General features: G+C 60.9%; 4 protein-coding genes across 10 annotated transcripts; 3 read left to right on the forward strand and 1 right to left on the reverse strand.

Annotated features, from left to right (window-relative positions):
* The first annotated feature begins 462 nt into the window (after nt 1-462).
* Nucleotides 463-5,842, forward strand: TUBB3 (tubulin beta 3 class III). Its single transcript, XM_064160163.1, is given in 4 exon segments — nt 463-1,403; nt 3,086-3,351; nt 4,176-4,286; nt 4,541-5,842. Coding segments are annotated over 4 exon segments (2,394 nt in total). The 3' UTR covers nt 5,617-5,842.
* Nucleotides 5,843-7,059: 1,217 nt separating this feature from the next.
* On the forward strand, nt 7,060-13,005 carry DEF8 (differentially expressed in FDCP 8 homolog). Of its 3 annotated transcripts, XM_064160165.1 has the most exons (12): nt 7,060-7,095; nt 7,841-7,957; nt 8,040-8,122; nt 8,465-8,614; nt 9,665-9,806; nt 9,896-10,060; nt 10,368-10,495; nt 11,101-11,214; nt 11,960-12,040; nt 12,129-12,269; nt 12,447-12,488; nt 12,578-13,005. In XM_064160165.1, exons 2-12 carry the CDS (start codon nt 7,849-7,851, stop codon nt 12,977-12,979), a joined length of 1,557 nt encoding a protein of 518 aa, XP_064016235.1. In that variant the 5' UTR covers nt 7,060-7,095; nt 7,841-7,848; the 3' UTR covers nt 12,980-13,005. The 3 variants fall into 3 exon arrangements, with proteins under 3 accessions (XP_064016235.1, XP_064016234.1, XP_064016236.1); XM_064160164.1 differs by lacking the exon at nt 7,060-7,095 and having other exon boundaries at nt 7,738-7,957; XM_064160166.1 differs by lacking the exon at nt 7,060-7,095 and having other exon boundaries at nt 12,379-12,488; nt 12,578-12,782.
* Nucleotides 13,006-13,289: 284 nt separating this feature from the next.
* Nucleotides 13,290-17,343, reverse strand: DBNDD1 (dysbindin domain containing 1). Of its 3 annotated transcripts, none has more exons than XM_064160172.1 (5): nt 17,119-17,276; nt 15,802-15,902; nt 14,685-14,831; nt 14,048-14,188; nt 13,290-13,966 (listed from the first exon to the last, which is right to left on the reverse strand). In XM_064160172.1, the coding sequence occupies exons 2-5, from the start codon at nt 15,848-15,850 to the stop codon at nt 13,806-13,808; spliced, it is 498 nt and encodes a 165-aa protein (XP_064016242.1). In that variant the 5' UTR covers nt 15,851-15,902; nt 17,119-17,276; the 3' UTR covers nt 13,290-13,805. The 3 variants fall into 3 exon arrangements, with proteins under 3 accessions (XP_064016242.1, XP_064016241.1, XP_064016243.1); XM_064160171.1 differs by having other exon boundaries at nt 15,802-15,906; XM_064160173.1 differs by lacking the exon at nt 15,802-15,902 and having other exon boundaries at nt 17,119-17,343.
* Nucleotides 17,344-17,784: 441 nt separating this feature from the next.
* Nucleotides 17,785-25,619, forward strand: GAS8 (growth arrest specific 8). Of its 3 annotated transcripts, none has more exons than XM_064160168.1 (11): nt 17,785-17,945; nt 18,588-18,680; nt 19,964-20,161; nt 20,331-20,537; nt 20,645-20,699; nt 21,295-21,500; nt 21,666-21,833; nt 22,519-22,605; nt 23,864-24,041; nt 25,075-25,140; nt 25,383-25,472. In XM_064160168.1, the coding sequence occupies exons 1-11, from the start codon at nt 17,943-17,945 to the stop codon at nt 25,388-25,390; spliced, it is 1,269 nt and encodes a 422-aa protein (XP_064016238.1). In that variant the 5' UTR covers nt 17,785-17,942; the 3' UTR covers nt 25,391-25,472. The 3 variants fall into 3 exon arrangements, with proteins under 3 accessions (XP_064016238.1, XP_064016237.1, XP_064016239.1); XM_064160167.1 differs by having other exon boundaries at nt 17,802-17,945; nt 23,864-24,073; nt 25,383-25,619; XM_064160169.1 differs by lacking the exon at nt 17,785-17,945 and adding an exon at nt 17,989-18,069 and having other exon boundaries at nt 23,864-24,073; nt 25,383-25,619.
* Nucleotides 25,620-25,745: the final 126 nt, after the last annotated feature.

The following is a 25,745-nucleotide window of genomic DNA, read 5'->3' on the forward strand; positions in this document are numbered from 1 at the left end:
CCACAAGGACACAGACAACCCTCATGGCACACAACCCCCTAAGCTGCTCAGGTGTGGAGGTGCATGGACCCTCCCAGGGCACATGGGACCCTTGAGCTCAGGGTGACCCCAATCCATGGAGCTTCCTAGGGGTCTGGCAGCCCCAGTATCCACAGCAGCTCCTCAGGGTACTGCTGTCATGTGGGTGCCCACCCTTCTCTGGAGGAGGAGTCCCAAGAGGCAGATTTAAAGCAGGGCAGAGAAAGGACCTTTTCTTCCCCATCACCCTGGGCCAGCGGGCACAAGGCTGCAGGGACGCTGGGCAGGACTGGCTAGGAGACCAGCCACACACGGGGACCCCCTCCTCCTCAGTTCCTCCTCGCCCCCTCAGTCTTGCTGCAGGAGCACTGGTGGGGATTTGGGGCGGGTGCTGTGGAGGCCCTCAGGGGCTTGGCCCCCAGCCAAGGGGACACCGAGTGGGACATGTCGACATTGGCCCCCCTGCGCTTGCTGCGTGAGCCCTGGAATGCCAGCGAGGGCAACCAGAGCAATGCCACAGCTGGGGCCAGCAGCGCCTGGTGCCAAGGACTGGACATCCCCAGTGAGCTGTTCCTGGCGCTGGGGCTGGTGAGCTTGGTGGAGAACTTGCTGGTGGTGGCTGCCATTCTGAAGAACAGGAACCTGCACTCACCTACCTACTACTTCATCTGCTGCCTGGCCGTCTCTGACATGCTGGTGAGCATCAGCAACCTGGCGGAGACCTTCTTCCTGCTGCTGCTGGAGCACGGCCTGCTGGTGGTCCGCGCCAGCGTCGTCCGCCACATGGACAACGTCATCGACCTGCTCATCTGCATCTCCGTTGTGTCCTCTCTCTCCTTCCTGGGGGTTATTGCCGTGGACCGCTACATCACCATCTTCTATGCCCTGCGCTACCACAGTATCATGACCTTGCAGCGGGCTGTGGTGACCATGGCCAGTGTCTGGCTGGCCAGCACTATCTCCAGCACCGTCTTCGTCACCTACTACCGCAACAATGCCATCCTCCTCTGCCTCATTGGCTTCTTCCTCTTCATGCTGGTCCTCATGCTGGTGCTCTACATTCACATGTTTGCCCTGGCCCGTCACCACCTCCGCAGCATCTCCAGCCAGCAGAAGCAACCCACCGTCTACCGCAGCAGCAGCCTGAAGGGTGCTGTCACCCTCACCATTCTCTTGGGAGTCTTCTTCATCTGCTGGGGACCTTTCTTCTTTCACCTCATCCTTATCGTCACCTGCCCTAACAACCCTTTCTGCACCTGCTTCTTCAGTTACTTCAACCTTTTCCACATCCTCATCGTCTGTAATTCATTAATTGACCCCCTCATTTATGCCTTCCGGAGCCGTGAACTCCGACGGACGCTACGGGAGGTGATGTTGTGTTCTTGGTAGGACAACAGGACAGCCGGTAACAGCATGGACAGGTGGACAGGATGCATCATGGGGTCTGTGTGGCCCTCACCCAACCCCTCTCATGGTAGCCAATTAAAGCTCTTTATGGTGATGCTGTGGCTCCACCGGAGGGGGGGTGGGGTTGTCCCCCTCCTGGTGCCACCCTTACTCGAAGCTCAATCACTCCTGGTTGCCATTAATGCGGACCGGCAGCGGGGACCAGCAGGGGTGCTGGAGCAGCCGCCCTGAGGGGGGGTTCCCTCCCCAACCAGGGCTGCTCCAACACCCCCCTGGTCCCCATGATGGGGGGATACACAGGACAAAGGACCCCCACATCACCGTCGCCTTTGTTCTAGGGCCACACCCACTGCCATTCTCCCCTGCTTCCCGTTACCGGATCCCCCACCCCCTTCCACCACCCCAGGACGCTCCCACCGTGCCCGGGTGGTCCCCTACACCCCCATCCCCAATAGGGGTGCAGAGGAACGGGGGGGTCCCCATCCATGTTGGGGGAGGAAGGTGGTGTCCCAGTGCTGGTAGGGCGTGGTCAGGGCGTGGCCGGGTGCCGCAGCGTTGCGGCGGCGGAGTTTTCTGATTGGCGGCGTGGTGGTGGTGACGTCAGAGCCCGGCCCGGTGCGGCGTGAGACGTCTATAAAAAGAGGAGGAGGAGACGGCGGGGCCCCGTCCCCCCGCTGCTCCCCGGTACCGCTCCGACTTCTTCCCGTTCCCGATTCCGTTCCCGGTTCCCGTTGCACCATGAGGGAGATCGTCCACATCCAAGCGGGACAATGCGGCAACCAGATCGGCGCCAAGGTAACGACGGCAACAGGGACAAATCAGCCCCACATCCCCATCCTCTTCCCTACCGATCCACCCTCCATCCCCGACCCCCCCTTTTAGCCGCTCCGGGAAGACAAAAGGCCCCGCCCAACACCGACCCCCCACCCACCCCTAACTGCCTCGCTTCCCACGGTTACCGCCGCCGCTGCTGCGGCCACCCTTTGTCCTTCAGCACCGCGGACAGCGCCCGCGCCCCGCCCCACCGCCAGGGGGCACTCGCAGCCGCGCCCCGCCCTGTCTGGCGTGGTGGAAAGGACACAATGCGGGGTCTTAGTGCCCCCCATTGGGGGTGGTGAGGTCCTAGTACCCCCTGCGGGGTGTCCCACGGTCCGAGTGGTCCCCTCCGCGGGGCCTCTTCCCTTCGTCGCAGTGTCCTAGTGCCCCTCATGGAGAGTCGCAGGGTCCTAGCGTGTGTGTGTGTCCCTGCGGTGTGTTGCAGGGTCCTAGCGTGCCCACTTATGTCCCCGTTCCTGTGTCGCAGCGTCCTAGTGCCTCACATCGGGGTCCTAGGGTGTGCGTGTCCCCCCACGTGTGTGGCACAGTCCTAGTGACCTGTCCCAGGGTGTCGCAGGGTTCTAGCCACCCCCGCCCTGTCCTGCCCTAGAGGGTGTCACGAGGTTTTAATGCTCCCCCATTGCGTGCCCGGGGTCGTGGCGTCCTCGGCTTTCCCACCCCACGTCCACGCTTTGTCTCGGGAGGTGTCTCGGGGTCCTAGTGCCGCCCTGCCCTATCCTCGCCGGGGTTCGCAGGGTCCCAATATTACCGCCCTAAACCCGCACTGCCCATGAGGAGTATTGCAGGGTCCTTGTGGACCCCAGCCCCTGGTGGCGTCACGGAGTCCTAGTGCCCCCACCCTGTCCCAGAGGAGTGTCGCAGGGTCCTAGTGCCGCCCCACCCCTCCTTCCCTGCCCTGTGTCGCAGGGTCCTTTTACCCCCCCCGCCTCTTGTGTGCGTTCGTGTCTGCCCCCGCACTAAGCCCAGTGTTGCCGCCGCAGTTCTGGGAGGTGATCAGCGACGAGCACGGCATCGACCCCAGCGGCAACTACGTGGGCGACTCGGATCTGCAGCTGGAGCGCATCAGCGTCTACTACAATGAAGCCTCCTGTAAGAGAAACACACCCCCACCCCTCCCCGGGACTCCCCAGAAGAGCAGGGCAGCTCCACCCCCCCACCCCAGGCAGGGGGAACACCCCTGTCCTACCCTCCCACCCCCCCACCCCCGTCCCTGGTGCAAGGAGATCCTCCTGCAGCTGCTGGAGTGGGGCAGGATGAGGTTGGGCAGACATATGAACCTACCCCATAGGGATCTGGGGTGGGGGAGATGTGCACCCACCCCATAGGACTTTGTGGTTTGGGAAGTTGAGGGGAGGGACACCCACACATGCACCCAGGTCACCCAGCTCTGTGGGATCCTGAGATGATGTGGGGGGACAAGATTCGTGCACACACCTCATGGGACCCTGCGGTTTTGCGGGGACACATATATGTTCCCATAGGGACAAGACACATGCACCCAGCTCTAAGGGATCCTGGGGGGGGAAACACGAGCACCCAGCCCCGTGGGACCTCCACTGAGTGTGGAAGGGGAGAAGGGTGCACCCAGCCCCATGGGGCCCCCATGGTTTTGCAGGGTCACACCACACGTGCACACAGCCCCATGGGTATCTGTGCTCCAAGACAAGGACACGATATGTGAACCCAGCCCCATAGCGTCTATCTAGTTTGGCAGGGGGAGATGGGTGCACCAGCTCCACGGGGACCCCATGGTCTGGGGGACCACACACATGAATCCAGTGCTACGGAGGCTTTCTGCTTTGGGTAGGGACACACAGCCAATGTACCCGTCCTTATGGGACCCTGCCAGATGCGGGGGACATCCCAGGGTGGGGGTCATCATTAGGTCCCCCCCATCACGGGCTCTCTTGCAGCTCACAAGTATGTTCCTCGTGCCATCCTGGTGGACCTGGAGCCAGGGACAATGGACAGTGTGCGCTCGGGTGCCTTTGGCCACCTCTTCCGCCCAGACAACTTCATCTTTGGTAAGTCCTTGGGAAGGAGGATGCCATCACCTGCATCCCCACTCCCCGCCTGCACAATCACCAACCCCAGGGCTCCTCCGCACCCATGCCGCCGGGCCTGGCACAACCGGCACCACGCCAAACCCTTCCAGTTTCCCTTTCCCACCCCACCCTGTCTTCAGATCTCACCGACGCTGCCGGCAGCACATTGTCCCCTCCCTGGAGTGGGCGTGGAGTGCCAGCAGCCATCGGATACCTTTTTTCCCTCCTGGCAGGGCAGAGCGGGGCCGGGAACAACTGGGCTAAGGGACACTACACAGAAGGTGCTGAGCTGGTGGACTCGGTGCTGGATGTGGTGCGAAAGGAATGTGAGAACTGCGACTGCCTCCAGGGCTTCCAGCTGACCCACTCGCTGGGTGGTGGCACTGGCTCTGGCATGGGCACCCTCCTCATCAGCAAGGTGCGGGAGGAGTACCCTGACCGCATCATGAACACTTTCAGCGTGGTGCCGTCCCCCAAGGTGTCAGACACAGTGGTAGAGCCCTACAATGCCACACTCTCCATCCACCAGCTGGTGGAGAACACGGACGAGACCTACTGCATCGACAATGAAGCCCTCTACGACATCTGCTTCCGAACCCTCAAGCTGGCCACCCCTACCTACGGCGATCTCAACCACCTTGTCTCAGCCACCATGAGCGGCGTCACCACCTCCCTCCGCTTCCCTGGCCAGCTCAATGCCGACCTCCGCAAGCTGGCTGTCAACATGGTGCCCTTCCCTCGCCTCCACTTCTTCATGCCAGGCTTTGCCCCACTGACGGCCCGTGGCAGCCAGCAGTACCGTGCCCTCACTGTCCCCGAGCTCACCCAGCAGATGTTTGATGCCAAGAACATGATGGCTGCCTGTGACCCCCGCCACGGCCGCTACCTCACCGTGGCCACTGTCTTCCGAGGCCGCATGTCCATGAAGGAGGTGGATGAGCAGATGTTGGCCATCCAGAGCAAAAACAGCTCTTACTTCGTGGAGTGGATCCCCAACAACGTCAAGGTGGCTGTTTGTGACATCCCTCCCCGGGGGCTGAAGATGTCCTCCACATTCATAGGCAATAGCACAGCCATCCAGGAGCTCTTCAAGAGGATCTCGGAGCAGTTCACTGCCATGTTCCGCCGCAAAGCCTTCCTCCACTGGTACACAGGTGAGGGGATGGACGAGATGGAGTTCACTGAGGCTGAGAGCAACATGAATGACCTGGTCTCCGAGTACCAGCAGTATCAGGACGCCACAGCTGAGGAGGAAGGCGAGATGTATGAGGATGATGAGGAGGAGTCAGAGGCACAAGGCGCCAAGTGATGCCTGACATGCCCCCACCTCGCCTGCAGCCTCCTCACCCCCAGCTTTGTGCTGCTGCAGCCCTCCAGCCCCGCTCCCCTTCAGTGTCTCCTGACCCCATCCCCCCTAGTCCTAAGCCGGCTTGGCACCCCTGCCCCCACCTCCTGTCTCCCCCATTTTGTTTTTTTACTTGTTTGTGTCTTTCTTTTTTTTTTGAATACTTAATAAATTTATTGCTGTCCAAGTACCACCCAGCTGTGACTCCTGGTGTGGGGAACAAGGAGACAACCCTCTGCTGTGGGCAACTTGGGTGATTGAATCCATTCATGGGGAAACCTGGGGCCCCAGGGTGGCTTGGCCCAAGCCCTTGTCCCTTCCTAGACAATGCCTGTCCACAGCATGTCTCTTGCCCTACCCACCTTGTGTCTCACAGATCCAGCTGCCCAAGGGCTGGGGTTGCAGGTGCCCTCTCACTCCACTGCAGTGATTAAGTAGGTGGCATTGTCTCCACTGTTGCCCTTTTTGCAGGCACAGAAGGTGGTGGCTGCCCCCTTCCTGCACTAGGATGGTGTGGGCCTTTGTCCCTCCAACCAAGGTGGAGATGTCAACCCCAGGGTGTTCCCACAGAACCGGTTTTGGGGGTCCAGGATGCCCCCAGCCCAAACAGCCCCAAGCCCCCCAGCTTGAGAGACCCCCAGCTAGGCTGACCCCAGAGACAGGAGTCCAGGCAGTGCTGTCATGGGGCTGCAGTCCCAACCCAGCTGCTGCTCTCTCCTATAGGGTCCCTGTGGGGGAGAGCAGCTGGGGCCTCTGGTACCAGGGCGCAAAAGGGATGGAGACAATGGGGCTGAAGGCTCTAGGAGGAAGGAACTATGGATCTGGGGACCATGGAGACCTGGAGTCTACAGGGACATGGGACTATGGGGCTGGGGGAGCTACGGGACCTGGGAGCTATAGGATCATGGGGCTGGAGGCTATAGGAACAAGGGACTATGGGGTAGGGGTCTATTTGGACCAGGAGCTGTAGGGCTGCTGTCTCCTGGGCACCAGGAACGATGGGACTGAGGGAAAACAGAGCCGAAGCTATGAAGCTGTGGGCTACGAGGACTGGCATCCATGGGGCTGGGGTTTATATGAACTAGGAACAATGGGGCTGGGGGCTCCGCAGACAAAGGATTGTGGGGCCGGGAGGCTTAAAGGGGCTGGGATCTAAGGGGCTGAGGCTCCGAGGACTGTGAGCTACGGGACTGGGAGCTATGGGGACAAGGGAGCTATGAGGCTGGGGTCTCTAAGGCAGGCGGCCATAGGACACGGCAGGCTGCAGGTCCCCGCTCCGGTACTCGGTTCGCCGCGTCCTCGTTGTCCTTCTCGTCATCCAGCCGCAGCCCCGCCCAGGTGCAGTGCGCTCCGCCGGCCAGCAGACGGCAGCAGCGGGCTTGGGTAGAACGGGGCGGGGCCTGGCTGGGCGGGGCGCGGAGGTGGTGGAGCCGGGGGGCGGCGGTGAGCTACCGGGGGCGCTGCCCCCTGGCGGGCGGAAAGGGGTCGGGGGGTGGGGAGGGCGAGCCGGTAGCGGGGACTGGTACAGGGTGGGGGGCTCAGCCGGGACTTGGGTGGGGAATGCGGAAGGCAATGGACGGGATGGGTAACAAGGGGTGCGGGGAGCGACGTGCCGCGGGGGGGGACATGCGCCGGGGGCGTCCGGACGGTACCGGGATGGGGCGAGCGTGGGCCCAGCCGAGCGGTGGCAGCGGAGCAGGGCGGTGGCCATAGGCGGGGGAGGTGGCGGGACGAGGATGGGGTGACGGTGTCGGTGCTGGACTCTCGATGCCGGTACTGGGGCGCTGGGGATGAATGGGGTGTCGGTGCCAGGGTGTTGATGTCGGTGCCGGTGTTGGGGTGTCGGTGTCGGGGTTGTTGCTGGGGTGTTTCAGTGCTGAGGTGTTGTCAGTGCTGGTGTTGGGATGCCAGTATGTTGGTGCTGGCATCCAGTGCCAGTGAGTTGGTGCTGGTGATGAGGTGTTGGTGCTGGGGCGTTGGTGCCAGTGTCGGGGGTATTGGTGCCAAGGTGTCGGTGGCAGGGTGTTGGTGTTGGTGCTGGAGTGCCAGTGTTAGGATGTTGGTATCGGGGTGTTGGTGCTATTGCTAAGGTGTCAAGGCTGTTGGGGTGTTTGAGACGGTGTCAGGGTGTTCCTGCCAACGTCGAAGTGCCAGCGTCAGGGTATCTGAGGCAGTGACTGTCCTGCAGTGGTGGCGATGGCGTCAGACGAGCGGCTGGCTCGCTTCCGCCAGGCCCACCTCAACCCCTTCAACAAGACCCCCGAGGAGCAGGAGCAGCACCCCGAGGGGGAGAACCCTATCCCAGGTGGGTACTCACCTTCACCCCCACACTACCCCATGGCCAGGTGGTCCCAGCACTTGCCCTCATGGCTCCCACCCCATTGCAGCCCCACGGCACGACCCATCTCCAGGAGACCCCGAGGGTGCCCTGGATCTGGGTCTGGCTGAAGACCACTTCTCCCGGCCTGTGGTGAGTGGGGCTAGGGGGGCTTTGTGGGGCTGGGGGGTTTGTGTGAGTCTGAGGGACAGGAGTGAGGCTGGAAGGGTCTGGGAGGCTGGGAGTTCTGCATGGGGCTGGAGGGGTTTGCATAGGGCTGGGGGCCAGGAGTGGGGTTGAGGGTGTGTGGGGCTAGGGCATGTGTTGGGTTGGAGGGGGGCATGGAGCTGAGGGGCAGGAGTGGGGCTGGGGAGTCTGTGGAACTGGGTCTTTGTGTGGGGTTGGAAGGTCTGTAGGATGCGTAGGAAATGAGGATGTGTGAGGTGGGCAGCTGCCAGTCCACTCTCCTCCTCCTCATCCCCTCCATGATGGCAGGGTCTGATCCTGGCTCAAGATGTGGGGCAGCTGTGCCAGGCCATTGAGGAGTGCAAGCGGGTGATCCTGGCGCTGCCCGAGCACTCGGAGCGGCAGAAGGATGCGGTCGTGCGGCTCATCCACCTCCGCCTCAAGCTGCAGGAGCTCAAGGTGGGGCAGGACTGGGGCTGGGGCTTCCCCAGGGCTCAGCACTGCCACCAGTTTGGTTTAATGTCCTTATCAGTAGTCTAGACAAGGGGATCAAGGGCATCCTCAATCAGTTTGCCGACAACGCCAGGTTGAGTGGGAGTGTTGATCTGCTTGAGGGCAGGAAGGATCTACTGAGGAATCTGGCCAAGCTGGATCAATGGGATGAGGCCAGTGGGGTGAGGTTCAACAAGACCAAGTGCTGAGTCCTGAACTTGAGTCACAACAATCCCATGGATGCTCCAGGCTTGGGGCAGAGTAGCTGGAAACTGCCTGGTGGAAAAGGACCTGGGAGGGTTGGTCGACAGTGTCTGAAGATGAGCCAATATGTGCCCATGTGGCCTCCTATGTGGCCAGGAAGGCCAGTAACATCCTGGTCTGGATCAGACGTAGTGTGGCCAGCAGGACAAGGGCAGTGACTGTCCCCCTGTATCGGGCACTGGTGAGGCCACACCTTGAGTACTGGGTTCAGTTCTGGGGCCCTCACTACGAAAAGGACATTGAGGTGCTGGAGCGGGTCCAGAAAAGGAAGACAAAGCTGCATAAGGGTCTTATGAGGAGCAGCTGAGGGAGCTGGGGTTGATCAGCCTGGGGGGAAAAGGAGGCTGAAGGGAGACCTTCTGACTCTCTACAACTCCCTGAAAGGAGGCTGGAGCCAGGTGGGGGTCATTCTCTTCTCCTGATGAATAAGGAACAGAATAAGGGGAAATGGCCTCCAGTTGAGTCAGGGGAGGTTTAGGGTGGACATGAGGAACATTTTCTTTCCCAGAAGGGTTATCCAGACCTGGCCCAGGCTGCCCAGGGCAGTAGTGGAGTCTCCATCCCTGGAGGGGTGTCAAAGCTATGAAAATGTGGTGCTGAGGGACCTGGTTTAGTGCTGACCTGGCAGTGCTGGGTTAATGGTTGGACTCGATGATCTTAAAGGTCTTTTCCAACCAAAACGATTCCATGAGTTCAATGACTCTGTGATTCCACAGGCAGGGGGGCCACACTGACACCCCCCTTCTCTTTCAGGACCCTGATGAAGATGAGCCCAACATCCGGGTGGTGCTGGAGCATCGCTTCTACAAGGAGAAGAGCAAGAGCGTGAAGCAGATGTGCGACAAGTGCAGCACCATCATCTGGGGCCTCATCCAGACCTGGTACACCTGCACAGGTGGGGAGGACACCCCCAGCACAACCTACCCCACCTCCCCATCTCCACCTCATCTCCTGCTGACAGCCACCCCTGTCTCCCCACCCAAGGGTGCTACTACCGGTGCCACAGCAAGTGCCTGCCGCTGGTGAGCCGGGCCTGCGTGCGGGCCAAGGTCAGCCACCAGGCTGAGTACCAGCTCAGCATCTGCCCTGAGAGCGGGCTGGACAGCCAGGACTACCGCTGCGCCGAGTGCCGGGCCCCTGTCTCCCTGCGTGAGGCTGGGGGCAGCTGGGGGAGCTGGGGGCTCTGGCGGGGCTGGAGGAATATGGGACTGGGCAGAGTTGGGGACTGCATGGGACTGGGCTGGGGGAAGCTGGGAGTCCAGGGCTGTCTGGTGTTGGGGGGGTGGGGTGGGTGGGAATGTGGGGCTGGGGGGAGCTAATCGCGTCCCCAGGTGTCATGGCATGTCCTTTGGCTGGGCGCAGGGCAAGGCACAATTCCAGTGCTGATACGAGTGACCAGTGCAGGTGCCAGTGCTGGCACATGTGCTAACACATGCCAATATGTGTGCCACCACAGGGGGGGTGCCCAGCGAGGCCAGGCAGTGTGACTACACTGGTCTGTACTACTGCAGCAGCTGCCACTGGAATGACCTGGCAGTGGTGCCTGCTCGTGCCATCCACAACTGGGACTTTGAGCCCCGCAAGGTGCCCTGAAGTGGGATGGGAGCTTGGGAGGTCGTGAGGGAGGGTCATTTAGGGTGGATGTTGCCCTGGACACGGGCTTTGGGGGCTCATGTCCCTGGTTGGTGGTCACCTGGGAGGACCATATTGCTAGGTATTGGGGTCCCTGAGGCCTGTCCCCCTGGGTAGAAGTCACCTGGGGATCTGTGCCCCTCCTTTGAGGTCACTTAGGGGGCCATGCCCCTATGCCCCTAGTTGGAGGTCACCTGGGGGTCTGTGTCCTTGGTTTGAGGTCACACGGGGGGCCACGTTTCTAGTCATGGAGGTCCTTTGTGGTTGGGGGTCGCTTAATGAGTCCTGGTCATGGAGATCCCTGATGTTTGTGGCCCTGGCTGGAGGTCATTTAGGGCACTGTTTCCCTGATTAGTGGCTACTGGGAGGCCATGTCGGCAGCTGTCTGTGGTTGAAGGTCCCCTGGGAGTTTGTGTCTGTGGTCCTGGGTCCCTGTGGCTGCATCCCTGGGTAGAGATCACTCAGGGGTGGTGGCGTCCCTGGCAATGAGTGCAGTGCCGTGGGGCAGCGTGGCCGGCGTGCTGCGGGGTGCCAGTGGCGGCGTCTGGCACGGGCAGGTGTCGCGGTGCAGCATGCGGTACCTGGCGCTGATGGTGTCTCGGCCTGTGCTGAAGCTGCGGGAGATCAACCCTCTGCTCTTCAACTATGTGGAGGAGCTGGTGGAGATCCGGGTGAGTGCAGGGTGGAGGGCATGGCAGCACAGACCCACCCTGTGGAGCTGGGGACAGCACTGTTGGGAAAGCGTGAGAAGGGACCCTGGCAGTGCCTGCTGGGTGCCACAGAGGGGGAGCAGGGCAGGACTGGGGATGTCCAAACTGCTATGGAGATGAACTTGACCCAGCCTGACCAAATTTTTGCTGATCATATCTCTCTGTCCTGTCGCCAACCTGTCCCCATCCTCATCCCATTCCATTCCTAAACCATCCCTCTCTTATCCCTGTCCCCGTCCTGCTTTTCCCTTTGTCCTATCCCTATCCACTTTCTTATCCCATTCATTCCCCATGCCATTCCTGTCCCCGTTCCCATCCTCTTCCATTTCCACACCATCTCCATCCCACCCTTGTCTTTGTCCCCACCCTGCCCCTGCTACCATCCTTCTCCCTGTCTTGGCCTCATTCTCATCCCTGGTCCCCATCTACATCCCATCCTATTCCCGCTCCCATCCTTGTACATTCCCATCCTGTCCCCACCACTATCATTTTCTCTGTCTTGATCTCTGTTCCCATCCCTATCCCTGTCTTCATCCCATTTGCACACCATCCCTACACTCATCCCTATCCCCATTCACATCCCGATCCATTCTGCCACTGGCACCACCCTTTTCTTTATCATGGTCCCATCCCCATTCCTGTCCCCATCCTGCCACTGTCACCATCCTTTTCCTTGTCTTGGTCCCATCCCATTCCCACTCTGCAGAAGCTACGCCAGGACATCCTCCTAATGAAGCCCTACTTCATCACCTGCAAGGAGGCAATGGAGGCACGGCTGCTGCTGCAGGTTAGGACCGGCGGGGTGCCGGTGGCTGGCATGGTGCCAGCCGTGGTGGCAGTGGCAGTGCCGGTGGTGACACGTGTCCTGGCCCCAGCTGCAGGACCGCCAGCACTTTGTGGAGAACGATGAGATGTACTCGCTGCAGGACCTGATGGACATCGAGGCTGGGCGCCTGAGCTGCTCCCTCACCGAGATCCACACCCTCTTCGCCAAGCACATCAAACTGGACTGTGAGGTGAGCCAGCACTGTGGGGCAGACCCATGCCTTGCCATAGGCTTTGGCTGGGGGTTGGCAAGGACCCCAGCAGGCACCGTGGGGACCTTCTGACCCTCTTCCACCCCAGCGCTGCCAGGCCAAGGGCTTTGTCTGCGAGCTCTGCAAGGAGGGTGATGTTCTCTTCCCCTTCGACAGCCACACCTCGGTCTGCACTGGCTGCTCCGCCGTCTTCCACAGGTACCAGTGACACTGGGGTGGCACCGGGTGGCACTGGGGTGGCTGGTGCCATGGGGTGACCCACCACTGTGTCTGTCCTCCCTCCCCAGGGACTGCTTCTACGACAACTCTACCACCTGCCCCAAGTGTGCCCGGCTCAGCCTGCGCAAGCAATCCCTCTTCCAGGACTCCAGCATCACCGAGGCAGAGCCATAATGGGGGAACTCAGCTGCACAGCTGCCCCACAGCCCACCACGGGACAGACATGGGTCATTCAGCACCCTCTACCCTTGGGGATGGTGGCTGCAGCTCAGCCCAGGGGGAGCTGCTGGACCCCAGCCCAGACACACACTACCAGGATAACGCTGCTGATCTGGGGGGAACACACCCAGTTTCCCCCGCCTCACCCCACAGACACCCCTGTTCCCAGGGCCGAGCCCCCCAGGGAATGGGGTGTGGGGGGGTTGGGGCTGTGTGGAGCCAGTGATGCTCCACTCTGGGTGTCATTGTAGCATTAACGAGGACTCTGTGCAACCCAGCACTTGTGTCCCTGCTTTAGGGGGGCACTGGGAGGGCACCGGGGGGCACCAGGGGCTCCCATTGGGACTACCTCCCCCACACCATGGCAGTGGGGCTGTCACACCCCCCCTACCCCTGAAGTCTTCCTTCAAGACCACTGTGGTGCAAGTGCCACCATTGGCATGTGCTGAGGTGGGATGGCCATGTCTGCCCACCACGACCACCCTGGTGCCCTTTGTCCCACCCAGAGGACTCTCCCCCAAGCCCTTCCCACGGTGATGGAGACGTGCAGAGCCACCATGGTGGTGGGTCGGTCAGTTTTACCGGAACACAGCGCTGCTACATGGGCACCAGGCGGGCACCAGCCATGCTCCCAGTAGCTATGGGAAACCCCAGGTCCTGACAGGATGGGGCTGGCTGCTCCTTCCCCACAGCCCAGTAGGCACTGGGCCACTGGGTTTGGCTAGCCCTGTGCCTCCTCCCATCAAGGGGCTGGGAGCTGCTGCTGCCCGGGGTTGGTTCCCAGTGACCTTGGGTCAGTGGCACCAGTCCTGTGTCCTGGCACCTGTGGGCAGGGCAGCTGGGACGGGCTGCAGCAGTGCTGGGACACTGGCTTGTCCCCATGTCCATCCCCAGCATGTCCCAGTGTCCATCCCCCAGCACATCCCAGTGTTCATTCTCCAGCATGTCCCCATGTCCATCCCCCCGGTAGGTCCCGGTGTCCATCCTCTGGTGCATCCTGGTCTCCATCCACTGGTGTGTCCTGATGTCCGTCCCCTGGCATGTCCCTACATCCATCCCCCTGTCCCACAGCTGGCCTCAGGGCTCCCGTGGCCGCTCGGTAGGCAGGAAGGTGTCCGGTGGTCCTGGTGGCAGCTCCGTGTCACTGAGGTGTTTCTTGTCCCGGTTCTGCTCCCGTGCTCGGGTCCAGGAGGGCGAACGCAGGTACCCAGCCCTGGGCACAGCCGGTGCCTGCAGCCCTGTGAGGACAGCTGGCTCAGGGATGGACCAACAGACAGATGGACAGATAGATGGATGGGTGCCTGATACTATTCACTCACCACTGGGTACCTCTCCTGTTGTGTTCTCCTCGTCGGAGTCGGCGAAGACTTCTGCCAGCTCCTGGTCTGACATGTCAGTCAGCTCGGTCAGGTCCAGCAGGTCAAAGTGAACCTCCAGCGAGGAGACGCTGCTCAGGGGCTCTGTGGGCACACAGTGGCACCCCAGCCAGGGGCTGGCAGCAGGGTGGACACCTCTGTGCTCAGGGGCACCTAGATGAGGAGCTCAGTGGGGCCAATGACATGCTGGGTTCTGATAGGGGACCCCAGGAGTGGACAGGGGACCCCAGGGACAGGTTGGGGACACCAGGGACAGGTAGGAGATACCAGGGATAGGGCAGAGGACCAAGTCGGACAGGAGACACTAGGCTGGGCAGGGACAGGCAGGGGAGCCCAGGGATAGGCAGGAACCCCAGGAACAAGCAGGAGACCCCCCAAGAGCTGGCAGAGGAAGCCAGGGACTGGCAGGGACCTCATGGGCAGGCAGAGGATTGCAGGAGCTGGCAGGGGGATGCCAGGGAGAGGCAAGGACCCTGGGGACATGCAGAGGGCTGGCAGGGACCCCAGGAGTGGGCAGGAGATGCTATGGTCGGAGGACCCTCGGGGCTGTCGGGAGACTCTGGAGACAGGCCACACTCACGTCTGCGCTCAGTGACCTGCAGAAGGCCAGCGCTGGGGATGGGGACATTGCCCTGCTCCTCGGCGGGCGTTCCAGGGGGCGCTGGGGCTGGCCTGTGGGTCGGGGTCCCCACTGGACGCTCCGTGGCCAGCGTCTCCTTGCCGAGCTCTGCCGCACCGACATTGCCATGTGGGTGACGACAGCTCCATCTTCAGGTCCTGCCATCCCCCTCGGGGTGCCCAGCTGAGGGGCACGGGGACAGCAGGATGCCTGTAGATGCCCAAACCCCACCGTGCTGCCAGCCAGCGGCCCCGCACCCTCCACCCTGCGCAGCCCCTTTGTGTCGGCAAGACAAAAGCGTGGCTTGTGCAGGAGCCCAGACAAGGGACTGTTTGTCTTCAGCAACAGCCGGCAAGGCCGTGGTGGCTGCGGTCATGGCACAGCCCAGGGGCATGGAATGATCCCTAGTCATGGTACAAAGTGGGTCATGGCACAGTCCATGGTCATGGAATGGTCTATGGTTATGGCACAGTCCCTGGTCAGGGCACAGCCCGTGGTCATGGTGTGGTTTGTGGAGGCTGAGCAGGCATAAAGGGTGGGCAGAAGACCTGGTGTGCCCCTGGGCATTACCGTTACTGGACACCCAGCCCATTTCAGACTGGACAAAGCCATGTGCCACCAGGCTCTGCCATCACTGGAAGAGGTGACACAGGGATAAGCATCTCCTCCTTTCCCCCTGGAGGATGATGGGGCAGGGAATATTAATTCCCCCAACCCAAAGGCACTGAGACAGGGAAAGGGACATTTTGGGGCCATTTGGTCCCTGCTGCTGGCAGAGTCACAGGACAGCAGTGCTCATGTCCTAACACCATCTTTGCCGTGTTCTGACCTCACAAGGTGGTACCAGTCACCCCACACTGCCAGCACCCTCCCTCCAGCTGGAACAGGGTCCCCATCTCAGTCCAGTGGTGGGTAGAGCTCCCTGGGGACACACAGAGGGGCCGTCTGCTCCCACCTGCTCCCACCTGCTCCCACCATCCTGCCCCACACCCCACCGCAGCGGGTGACACCGCCGTGTCACCGTATTGAGCACATGTGCCCCCTCCATCACCGGCAATGCCCCCAAGCCCCCACCCACCAGGACGCTGGTCTCGGCCACCAAAATCCCCTCTGGCCTCCGCCTGCATGGTCACGCCGTGACACCGGCCACGCCGCCCTGCTCCGGCCTGGGCTCACCGGCTGCCTGCCGAGAAGCGGCACCGGCATCAGGGATCCCGCCGGCACACGCCGCTCTGCTGACTCACGTCGAACCGCAGAGCCCGGCGGCAGCAGCAGGCACCGGTCACCCCACTGCCACCGGTCACCCCACTGGTGCCCAGCCCGATGGCACTATCCTCTCTAGCATGGTTCCCAAGGGCTCAGTGCCCCCCGGGCCACGGCAGAGCACAGCCACGGCTGCCACCGTGATGGGGACAGCGGCACAGTCTTGTGCCGGGCACGTGCAGGAGGGACAGGCATGAACGGCAGCCCCGGCACCACCCGTGTCACCGGGCAAGACCTCCCACTCTAATACCTGCGTCCCCCAAGCTCTATAGCATGACCACCACCCTGTCCCCTAGCCCCCTGCACTGCTCCACTGGTGCCAGAACATGGGCACGGGGGTGTCTGTCCTGGGACTCCTCTGCACCTCAATTGCACACCCAGGTACTCTGGGCATGCCTGCATCCCCTGGGCACCCCACTGCACCCCCTACATCCCCTGGGCACCCCACTGCACCCTTATGTCCAATGGGAATCCCACTGCACCCCCAAACTCTCCTTGTCCCCCTTTTCCTGTGCAGACATCCTCCATCCCAGAGCCCCCCACCCTTGGGTCCGGAAGACCCCGAGCACCACCCCACATATAGGCACACACAGAGGCTTCCCCCACGCACTGCTGTACCCTCTCCTGGAACACGCAACACCTCCTGCAGCCCCATTCTGAGCAGCCCCCTGCACACCCCTGCATTCTGCACGCTCCTTTTTGCACCCCCTCCTTGTAGACCCCTCCATACAGCACCCCTTGCACCCCTATGCACCTCCCACTTTGCACACACCCCCCTTGCACACCCGCCCCGTACGTAACCCTCCTGGACCCTTTTTGCACCCCCCCTTGCCCCCCCCCCCTTGCACACCCGCCCCGTACATAACCCTCTTTCATCCCTTGTGCACCCCTCTTCCTACCTCCAGTGGACCCCTCCTTGCACATGCACCCCAATCCCTCTGCACCCCTTTGTTCCCTCCACCTTGCACACTCTTGCACTCCTCCCTTTGTACTCCACATTTACACCCCCCCTGTACCCTCCCCCCGCCCTATATCTCCCTGTGCACCCCTGTACCCCGCTTGGGGCCCGATCCAGTTCCACTGGAGTAGTCACACCGGTCCGAGGTCCCCCCACACACCCCCAAATCCTCACCTGCTGCTCCCGGAGCCTCCATGGACCAGTGTCGGTGCTGGTGCCGGTGCCGGTGCTGGTGCCGGCGCTGGTGCCGGTTCTGGGCGGGGCGGGCCCGGTGCCAGCCCGCAGCCCGCACGGTCCTGCCCGCCGCGGCGGGGGCGGGACCGGAGGCGTACCGGAGGTGTGCCGGAGGCGGGGGCTGCGGCGGGGGGGGGGACACACAGACGACACCGATCCCGTCTGCACCGGAGGGATTGGGAGGGGACAGGGAGGGGGGCTGCAAAGAGAAGAACCCTGGAGTGGGTCTGGAGGGCACGGGGGGGATGGGTGGAGGGAGAGCACGCCGGAACCGGGAATACAGCGAGTATACCGGGGTGGGGGGGTGGTGTGTGGAGCTGGGGGATATAAGTGGGACATGGGAACGGAGGGTGCACCACAGAACACCGTAGGAGAGCAGAGCCATGAGTGTGTGGGGAGATCTGGGCTGGGAGACACACGGAAAGTGGGGCCGCAGCCCGAGCCTGCGGGGCGCAGATCCGGGGTGCAGGGGGAGGGACACATCGGTGAGGGATCAGAGAGCCAGAGCTGCAGAGGGGACTCTGGGACAACGGGGAGAGGCAGAGAGGTTGGTCCCGGGGAACCTGAGGTCATGGGTATGGAGGGGTCCCGGGGCACAGCCAGGACCCCCCGGGCCGGGCCCAGCCCCCCCCGAGCCGCCGCCGGTGCTGGGGGCGTGTCCCGCGCTGCCGGGGGCGTGGCTCCGGGGGCAGGGGGCGTGCCCTGGCGCCGCGCGGCTCTCGCGAGATTTCCCCTCCTGTTGCCTGGAGACGGCGGCAGCCGCCATGGTGAGAGCGGGGCCTGGGCCGGGCTTAGGCCGCGCCAGGGAGAGAAACGGGACCGGGACCGGGGCTGGGGGAACAGAGAGACCCAGGGGCGACCGGGTCTCTTGCTGAAGGATCCCTTACAGCCGTGAGAGGCCGGGCGACGGGGCCGGGCCTGGAACTGGGGGTCTCTGAAAGGCGCGGGGGCCTATGAGAGGGATCCTCAGGGCTCCTGGGGGCTCAGAGGGGTCCTGGGAGTTCTTGAGGAGCTATGGGAGGGGTTTCTACGGTCTCTGTGTGCTCAGAGAGAGGTCTAGAATATCCTGAGGGGTAATGAGTGGGGTCCTGAGAGATCAGAGTAGGGCCTAGAGAGTCTTGGGGGGCTATGAGAGGGAACCTAGGGGTTTTCCAGGAGCTCAGAAAGGGGGTTTGGGGATTCAGAGAGCATCCTGTGAGGCCAAGAGGGGATCCTGGGGACTCAGGGAGAGTTCTGGGGGGCTACGAGAAGGTACCAGGATGCTCAGAGCAGGGCCTGGGAGGACCTGGGCGCTCAGAGGAGGATCCAGAGGGCCTCAAAGAGGGTCCTGGGGGCTCAGGGGGTAGGTGCTGGGGGTTCGTCTCCCTCTCAGCACCCGCCCTATTGTGAATTTTCCATCCTTTCCATAGGCACCCAAAAAGAAAGTCGAGAAAAAAGGGAAAGGGACCAAAGCCCCAGCGGTGGTGGATGCTCTATCCCCCAAGGACATGAGCAAGGAGGAGGTGAGAAATCCCCAGCCCTGAGCCTGTCCCTGGGCAGGAGAATGTGGAGAGTTGCAGTCCTCAGGACCCCTACTTAGTGCCTGGCCCCAGGGACAACAGCTGGCAGAGGGTGAGAGACAGGCAGCCTGACGCCAGTCTGGGCTCTGCAGAGTGATGTCACTGTTCCTGGAAGGAACAGCCCCCTAATCCACCTTCCCTTCTGCTGGTCTGGGGCTCTCTGCTCCCCAGCCCAGTCCTTCGCTGTCTTCTCCTCAACACCAGAACCCCAGCAGCCTGGTGATGGCTCAGCCCAGAGCTCTGTCGTTGCAGCTGCTGCCTCTTGGTTGCTCCAACTCCTGTTTTTTGTGCCAAATGTCCTACAACCTAGCCTGGGGACCTTGCCCCTGATATAAGACCTTGCATGTCTCAGTGCCAGCACTGTGGCTATGTGGCCAACAAGGCCAACAGCATCCTGGCTCAGATTACCAAAACTGTGGCCAGTAGGACCAAGGAAGTGATTGTTCCCCTGTACTGGGCACTGGTGAGGCTGCATCCTGAACACTGGGTTCGGTTTTGAGCCCCTCCAAGAAGGACACTGAAGTGCTGGTGCTTGTCCAGAAGGGTAGTGAAGCTGGTGAAGGATCTAGAGCACAACTCTTGTGAGGAGCAGCTGATGGAACTGTGGATGTTCATCCCGGAAAAAAGGCTGAAGGGAGACCTGCTGGCTCTCTACAGCTCTCTGAAAGCAGGTTGGAGCCAGGTAGGGGTCAGTCTCTTCTCCCAGGGAACACGAGACAGAACAAGAGGAAACTGTCTCAGGTTGCTGCCGGGGAGCTTTAGGTTGAACATGAAGAACAATTTATTCCCCTTGAGCGTTATCAAGGCCTGGTCCAGGCTGTCCAGGACAGTGGTGGAGTCACCATCCCTGGAGGGGTTTCAGAGTCATGTTGATGAGGTGGTGAGGGACATCATTAGTGGTGACCTGGCAGTGCAGGGTTAATGGTTGGACTTGATGATCTTTGTCTTTCCAACCAAAACACTTCAGTGATTCTCTTCTTCTGCGGTATTTGGTCACCTGAGGATGGCGTTACTGGACACCGAGAGACAACATCTGACTGAGTTCCAGCTACTTGTGGGAGTATGAGGTTTTGTTGGGGGGGTTCTCCGAGATCCAGGGTGTGCCAGGGCTCCTCCTTCCCCCTTCTACATCTTTCCTAGTCCCACCGCATTTGCCACATCAGTGTCTGTCAAAGGCTTCTGCCCGAGGTGCCCTTCTTACCTGTCTCTTGCTCTCGGCTCTGCAGCTGGAGCAGCACGTCATGCGTCTCCGGGAGGAGCTGGAGCGGGAGCGGGAAGAGCGGAACTACTTCCAGCTGGAGCGGGACAAGACTCACTCCTTCTGGGAAATCACCCGCCGGCAGCTGGAGGAGAAGAGAGCGCAGCTGCGCCACAAGGACCGCGAGATGGAGGAGGCCGAGGAGCGGCATCAAGTGGAGATCAAGGTGAGGTGGGAGGCGGCTGGGAAGTGTGACTGCCCTGAGCTCTGGGTAAACCTTGGGCAGCTCTGAGGAGGATCCCGGCAAGATCCACCACGGGAGCGTGTTGGCCACTACGCTGTCTCCTAGTGTCTCCTGCTGAAGCCCCTCACCCCTTCCTGTGGCTTGTCTTTAGGTTTACAAGCAGAAGGTGAAGCACTTGTTGTACGAGCACCAGGAAAACCTCACTGAGCTGAAAGTGGAGGGTGTCGTGTCCATGAAACGGGCCCAGGAGAATCACTGGGCCCAGGAGATGGAGCTGCGCAAGGACATGCGCTCCTTGAAAGTGGAGCTGAAGGAGCAGGAGCTGGCCAAGGAGGCGGTGGTGAACAACATGAACCTGGTATGTCCCCAGCCAGGCTGGTACGGTGTGTGAGTGGCCTCTGTGGTAGAGGGAGGCGGCAGGTTCAGACCCCTGCCAGCCCCTAACGTGAAGCTTCTCCCCAACAGAAGCAAGAGGAGGAGATCACCCAGCTGCGCAATGACTTCGAGAGGCAGGTGAAAGGTCGGGACCTGTGTGTAGGCTCCTTGTGAGCTCCCAGCATCCACGTGCCGGGGAGGGTCCCTCCACAGCCCTGCTGCTCTCTATGGCTGAGCCTCAAGCAGACACAGGGATGGTTTCCTGCCAATTCTGGCTCATTTTCCCCCAGTTCTGACCAGTTTCCCTTCAATTCTGTCCAGTATTCCACCAGTTCTGGACATTTTCCCCACTTCTAATTTTTCCCCACTTTTGGCCCATTTTTCCCAGCTCTGGACAGTTTTCCTCCCATTTCTAGTTGTTCCCCAAGTCCTGGCCAGTTTTCCCTGCTCTCCATGCTGCAGAGTGGGCCAGCTGAGGAGCCCTTGCAGAGTCCTCTCTCCAGCGTCCTCCTCAGGGGACTCTCAGGTTCTCACGGTGACTTGGAGCGTGTCCATGCCCTCTTTCCAGGGATGCTATTTCTGGGCTCTGCTCTCTCTGCAGTCTCACTGTAACTGCTCCATGTGCTGGTGGCAGCTGTGGTGACACTGTCCTCGAGTGGCACTCACTGGGCTGGCTGGTGGAGCTGGGAGGTGCTATGTGGGGGTCTCCAGGAGGTCTCCTTTCTGTGCCCTCCCACCAGAGATCGAAGCTCAGTACACCAAGAAGATGCAAGCGCTGCGGGAGGAGCTCGACTTGCGGAGGAAGACTGAGGTCCACGAGGTGGAGGAGAGGAAGAACAACCACATCAATGAGCTGATGAGGAACCACGAGAAGGCCTTTAATGACATCAAGAGCTACTACAATGACATCACCCTCAATAACCTGGCGCTCATCAGCTTGCTGAAGGTACTGCAGTGTCCCACTTCCTGCAAGGGCCTGGTCCTGGCAGGGTTTCACCCAGATTTGGCCAGTTCCTGGGTGGTGTGGCTGCTGCGAGGATAGTGTCTGGAGTGGATGGGAAACTCTGAGGTGCAGCCCCCCAGGAGCTGAAACTGGTGTTCCCAAGAACAGGAGCAGCTGGAGGAGATGAAGAAGAGAGAGAATCACATGGAAAAGGAGAAGGGGGATGTGCTACTGGAGAACAAGCAGCTGAAGGAGCCTCTGCAGCAGGCCCAGGAACAGGTGGCTGAGCTACAGAAGAAGTTGGTTCACTATGACAAGGACAAGGAGGCCCTGATGGTGAGTGGCCAGCCCTGTCCTTGCCATGGCTCTTTGCTGGAGGGAGTTGCTTGATGTGGTCAGATCACTGGCCCACATCCTTGAGTTCATTTCAGCTTGGATAAGATCTCAGGTGGGATTCTGGCCATGGAGAAAGTGGGCAGAGAGAGGCAGGAGTTGGTGTAGATGACACCTGTTTATCTGATGGTTACTCTCACTGAATCCCAGCATGGTGGGGGTTGGAAGGGACCTCTGGAAATCACCTAGTCCACCCCACTGCTAAAGCAGGGTCACCCACAACAGGTTGCCCAAGATCACAACGTCCAGGTGAGTTTGGAATCTCTGAAGAGGACGACTCTCCACAACCCCTCTAGGCAGCCTGCTGCAGGGCTCCAGTACCCTCACAGCAAAGAAGTTTCTCCTCCTGTTCAAACAAAACCTCCTGGGTTCCAGTTTGTACCTGTTGTCCTTGGTGTCCTGTCACTGGGCACCACTGAGAAGAGTCTGGCCCCATCCTCTTGTCCCCCACCTTTTAGCTCTTGCATTGAGAAGATTCCCTCTCAAGGTTCTCTCATGTCCAAGCTAAGCAGCCCCAGGCCTCTCAGCCTTTCTTCCCCAGAGATGCTCCAGTCCCTTTCCAGAATCATCTCCCCACCACCACTTCCCAGAGACACCTCTGCTCTCTAACCATCTTTCCTGCTCACAGAACACCAGAGCCCGTCTGAAAGTCACCCAGAAGGAGCTGAAGGATCTTCAGTGGGAACACGAAGTGCTGGAGCAGAGGTTCAGTAAGGTGAGAGCTGTGGGTGGGTCTGACTATCCCAGTCCCACCCTGCCCCTCCACAGAGGGCTGGCCATGGGGGCTTTTCAGAGCCTGGGCTTAGCCCTGGGCTTTCTGAAGCACTAATCCAGAGCCTTGTGGCAACTGCTGCTCCCAACAAAGCTTCTCACAGCTCTGGTGTTTCCCACGGTCAGCAGACAGCCCTGGCCTTGTCCTTTTGCTAAGCAATCATGCACGCTCTGGTGGTCACCTCCCAGCATGCCACAGACCAGCTGTGGCAAGGGGCCAGAGCTGGAGGGCAGAGCTGTGGGGAGAAGTGGCCATGAGATGTGACAGTGAGGCAGAGCCACAGGGAGAAGTGGCTGTGAGGGAGATGTGGCAGTGGGGCAGAGCTGTGGGGAGAAGTGGCCATGAGGAGATGTGACAGTGAGGCAGAGCCACAGGGAAAGGTGGCTCTGAGGGAGAAGTGTGGGGACAGGTGGCTGCAGGGAGAGGTGACCATGGAGGTATATGGCCACAGGTACATGGCCATGGGTTGAAGTGGCTGTGGGGAAGAGATGTCCATGGGGAGAGGTGATCATGGCAAGAGGTGACCAAGGGAAGAGGTGGCCACAGGGAGAAGTGGCATGGGGCAGAGCCGTGGAGCACCAGCCCCAGCCAAGGCTTGCTCTCGGCATTTTGGCAGCCACTTGCCGTGCTGCGCTGGCTCAGGATGCGTCCTGCTGACTGAGTTCTCCCAGCCCCAGCCTCTCCCCTCCCCAGCTAACCCAGATAAATCAGCGGAGGCAGGAGGAGCTCATCTGCAGCCAACAGAAATCCCCAGGAATACGAACATTGATCTGAGGCCTCGTTAACAACCTGGCATTAAGGCAGCAGTGCATTCAGAAATAGGCTGCAGAGGAGAGACTGTGGCCTAATTAGGACACTTATTAACTAGCTGTGAGCTGGGGCCCCCTGCCAGCTGCTGGAGCAGAGCAGGGACCCCCTGTGCTGTGGGGCCCTCTCAGGGCTCAAATCCTGCCCCAGTGAGCCCATCAGCATGTTCTGCTGCTGGAGGGGGGGTCTTGGGCATGGTAAGGAGGAGGAAACAGAAATGCAGGAGCTGAGGAGGTGCCAGCCAGGCTGTGATCCAGCACCTGCCTTCCCTGTGGGCTGCAGGTGCTGTGGGGAACGGCCAGGTCTCACCAGAGCAGCTTCTGAGCTGCTGGACCTGTTTGCTGGGTGGCCGCCAAGCCTGGAGGGGGTCCTGTCGGGCTGTTTCTGGGTGCAGGTGCAGGCAGAGCGGGATGAGCTCTATCAGAAGTTTACCAAAGCCATTAATGAGGTGCAGCAGAAGACTGGCTTCAAGAACCTGCTGCTGGAACGCAAGCTGAAAGGTCTCCTGGGAGTCCTGGAGAAGAAGGAGGTGGAGCTCACCGAGGTTCTCAGCGCCTCCAACCTGGAGCCAGGTGCAATCTCCTTGGTCTCACACAAGCTGGAGGTACTGTGTGCTGCCCTGGGGGCTGCAAAAGCTGGCTTTGGGGAGTGGGCAGAGCCTGCTGAGGGAGTGAACACAGACCTCAGAGTCTGCCAGTCCCTGTCCTGTGTGGCCGTGTCCTCCACTCACTGCCATGGGGCGCTCCAGCTCTTCCCTCAGGAGCATGGTGTGTGGGTGTCAGGAGCTTGGCACTGCGCTGCCTTCCTTGGAGGAGGATGGCCCCAAGCATGGTCTGGCAGCACCCCGGGGTGCTCCACGCTGAGACAGCGGCAGACAGGTCCCCAGGGGCACTGTGATGTCTGCCCTGCTAAAAATAGGTGTGTGCAGAGCCTGCCACATTCCTGCAGCCTGCCGCAGCTGTAACCAGAGAAGCAGCACTTGCTGCGGGTTGGGTTGAGGGGACTCAAGTCTCATGCTGTGCTCTGCCACCATCCTGGTGTCCTCCAGCTCATCCTGTGCCCACCCTGTCTCCCCCCTGGTCTCCTCTGCGGTGGGTGGCAGTGAAACTCGTATCCACCCTCTTGCCTGAGTGCCATGGGGATGGGCATGGCAGCAGCCGAGGCTTCGGTGCTGCTGCTGTAGGAGATGTCACCTGCCACAGTAGCAGGAAGGAGAGAGCCACATTCCTGGGAAGGCGTCGTGGTGTCGAGCCCTCCCGCAGCTGCTGGGCTCCCGGAATTCCTCAGCTGCCTCCAGCCTGGGAGCTTCTCTCCCTGTAATTCCTCTGGTGCCATGCTGGTAGGGTGGTGCTGCCGGAGCAGGTGCTGCTATTGTGTCTTCCTCCTTGCAGACAGTGATGACAAGGGGCTGTGGTGGCACTTGTGTTGTGGGCCAGAAGGTGTCTGGGGCTGCCTGTCCCTAGCAGCACTGGCTGGAAGCACTGGGTAGGGTGGTCACCACCTGCCAGACCCCAGTGCCAGCTCTTCCATGCTCTGTGCCATGCCATGGCATGGCCACCATGTTCTCTGGGGCCCACCAGCCTGAAACACTGTGTCCCTTTGCAGGATGTCCTCAATTCCAAGAATGCCACTATCAAGGACCTGCAGTTCCAGCTAGCCCGAGTCTGCAAGGTGAGGGAAGGGGCTGGAGGTGGCTGGGTGGAAATGGGACATTCTGCTCCAGGGAAGGGAACTTGCAGCAGTTGTTGAGCTGCTTCATGCCCAAACTGTGGTTTGTCCTGTTCATCCTTCAAAGGGAGGTGTGTTGGGGTATCCCTCCCATGCCAAGGGGGTGCCAGGGGGGTGTAGAAAGCCCATGCTCAGGCTAGGCTGGAGCCAGGCTTTGGGTTAACCATGAGGAGCTTCTCTTTCAGGCTCATGACGACATGCTGCAGACCTTCGAGGCAAAGCTGATGGCCTCTGGGATCCCACTGGACAACTTGGGCTTCAAGCCACTGGCCAGCCCCACGCTGGGGAGGGCTGTGGGGCAGGGCCCTGCCGGGCTTGTTGCTACACCTACCTGATGCCAGCTGACACCCAAAGAGACCCGCCACACCAGGCAGGATATGTGCCCCATTGGTGCTCCACACCATTAAACAAAGCCAGGAGGACACGGAGGACCCTTTTTCTCCTCCCTGGACGGGAGCCTTTTCCTCCAAGCAGCCCCCCAGCAGTGCCCCCAGAACTGCTGCACCAGTCAGTGCCCTCATGGTGCAGTCTTCCAGCATCTCAACATC

This window comes from Pogoniulus pusillus, chromosome 20 (assembly GCF_015220805.1).
Source record: "Pogoniulus pusillus isolate bPogPus1 chromosome 20, bPogPus1.pri, whole genome shotgun sequence".
Lineage (NCBI taxonomy): Eukaryota > Metazoa > Chordata > Aves > Piciformes > Lybiidae > Pogoniulus > Pogoniulus pusillus.

Coding starts and splice junctions, on each gene's coding strand:
- DEF8 (XM_064160165.1), top strand. CDS start 7,849: ATGGCGTCAGACGAGCGGCTGGCTCGCTTCCGCCAGGCCCACCTCAAC. Junction 8,123..8,464: donor ACCACTTCTCCCGGCCTGTG/GTGAGTGGGGCT, acceptor CCATGATGGCAG/GGTCTGATCCTGGCTCAAGA. Junction 12,270..12,446: donor ACATCAAACTGGACTGTGAG/GTGAGCCAGCAC, acceptor CCCCTTCGACAG/CCACACCTCGGTCTGCACTG.
- DBNDD1 (XM_064160172.1), bottom strand. CDS start 15,850: ATGCAGGCGGAGGCCAGAGGGGATTTTGGTGGCCGAGACCAGCGTCCT. Junction 14,832..15,801: donor TGGCCGAGACCAGCGTCCTG/GTGGGTGGGGGC, acceptor TCGGTGCGGCAG/AGCTCGGCAAGGAGACGCTG. Junction 13,967..14,047: donor AACAGGAGAGGTACCCAGTG/GTGAGTGAATAG, acceptor CTGTCCTCACAG/GGCTGCAGGCACCGGCTGTG.
- GAS8 (XM_064160167.1), top strand. Junction 20,700..21,294: donor CTTCGAGAGGCAGGTGAAAG/GTCGGGACCTGT, acceptor CCCTCCCACCAG/AGATCGAAGCTCAGTACACC. Junction 22,606..23,863: donor TGGAGCAGAGGTTCAGTAAG/GTGAGAGCTGTG, acceptor TTCTGGGTGCAG/GTGCAGGCAGAGCGGGATGA.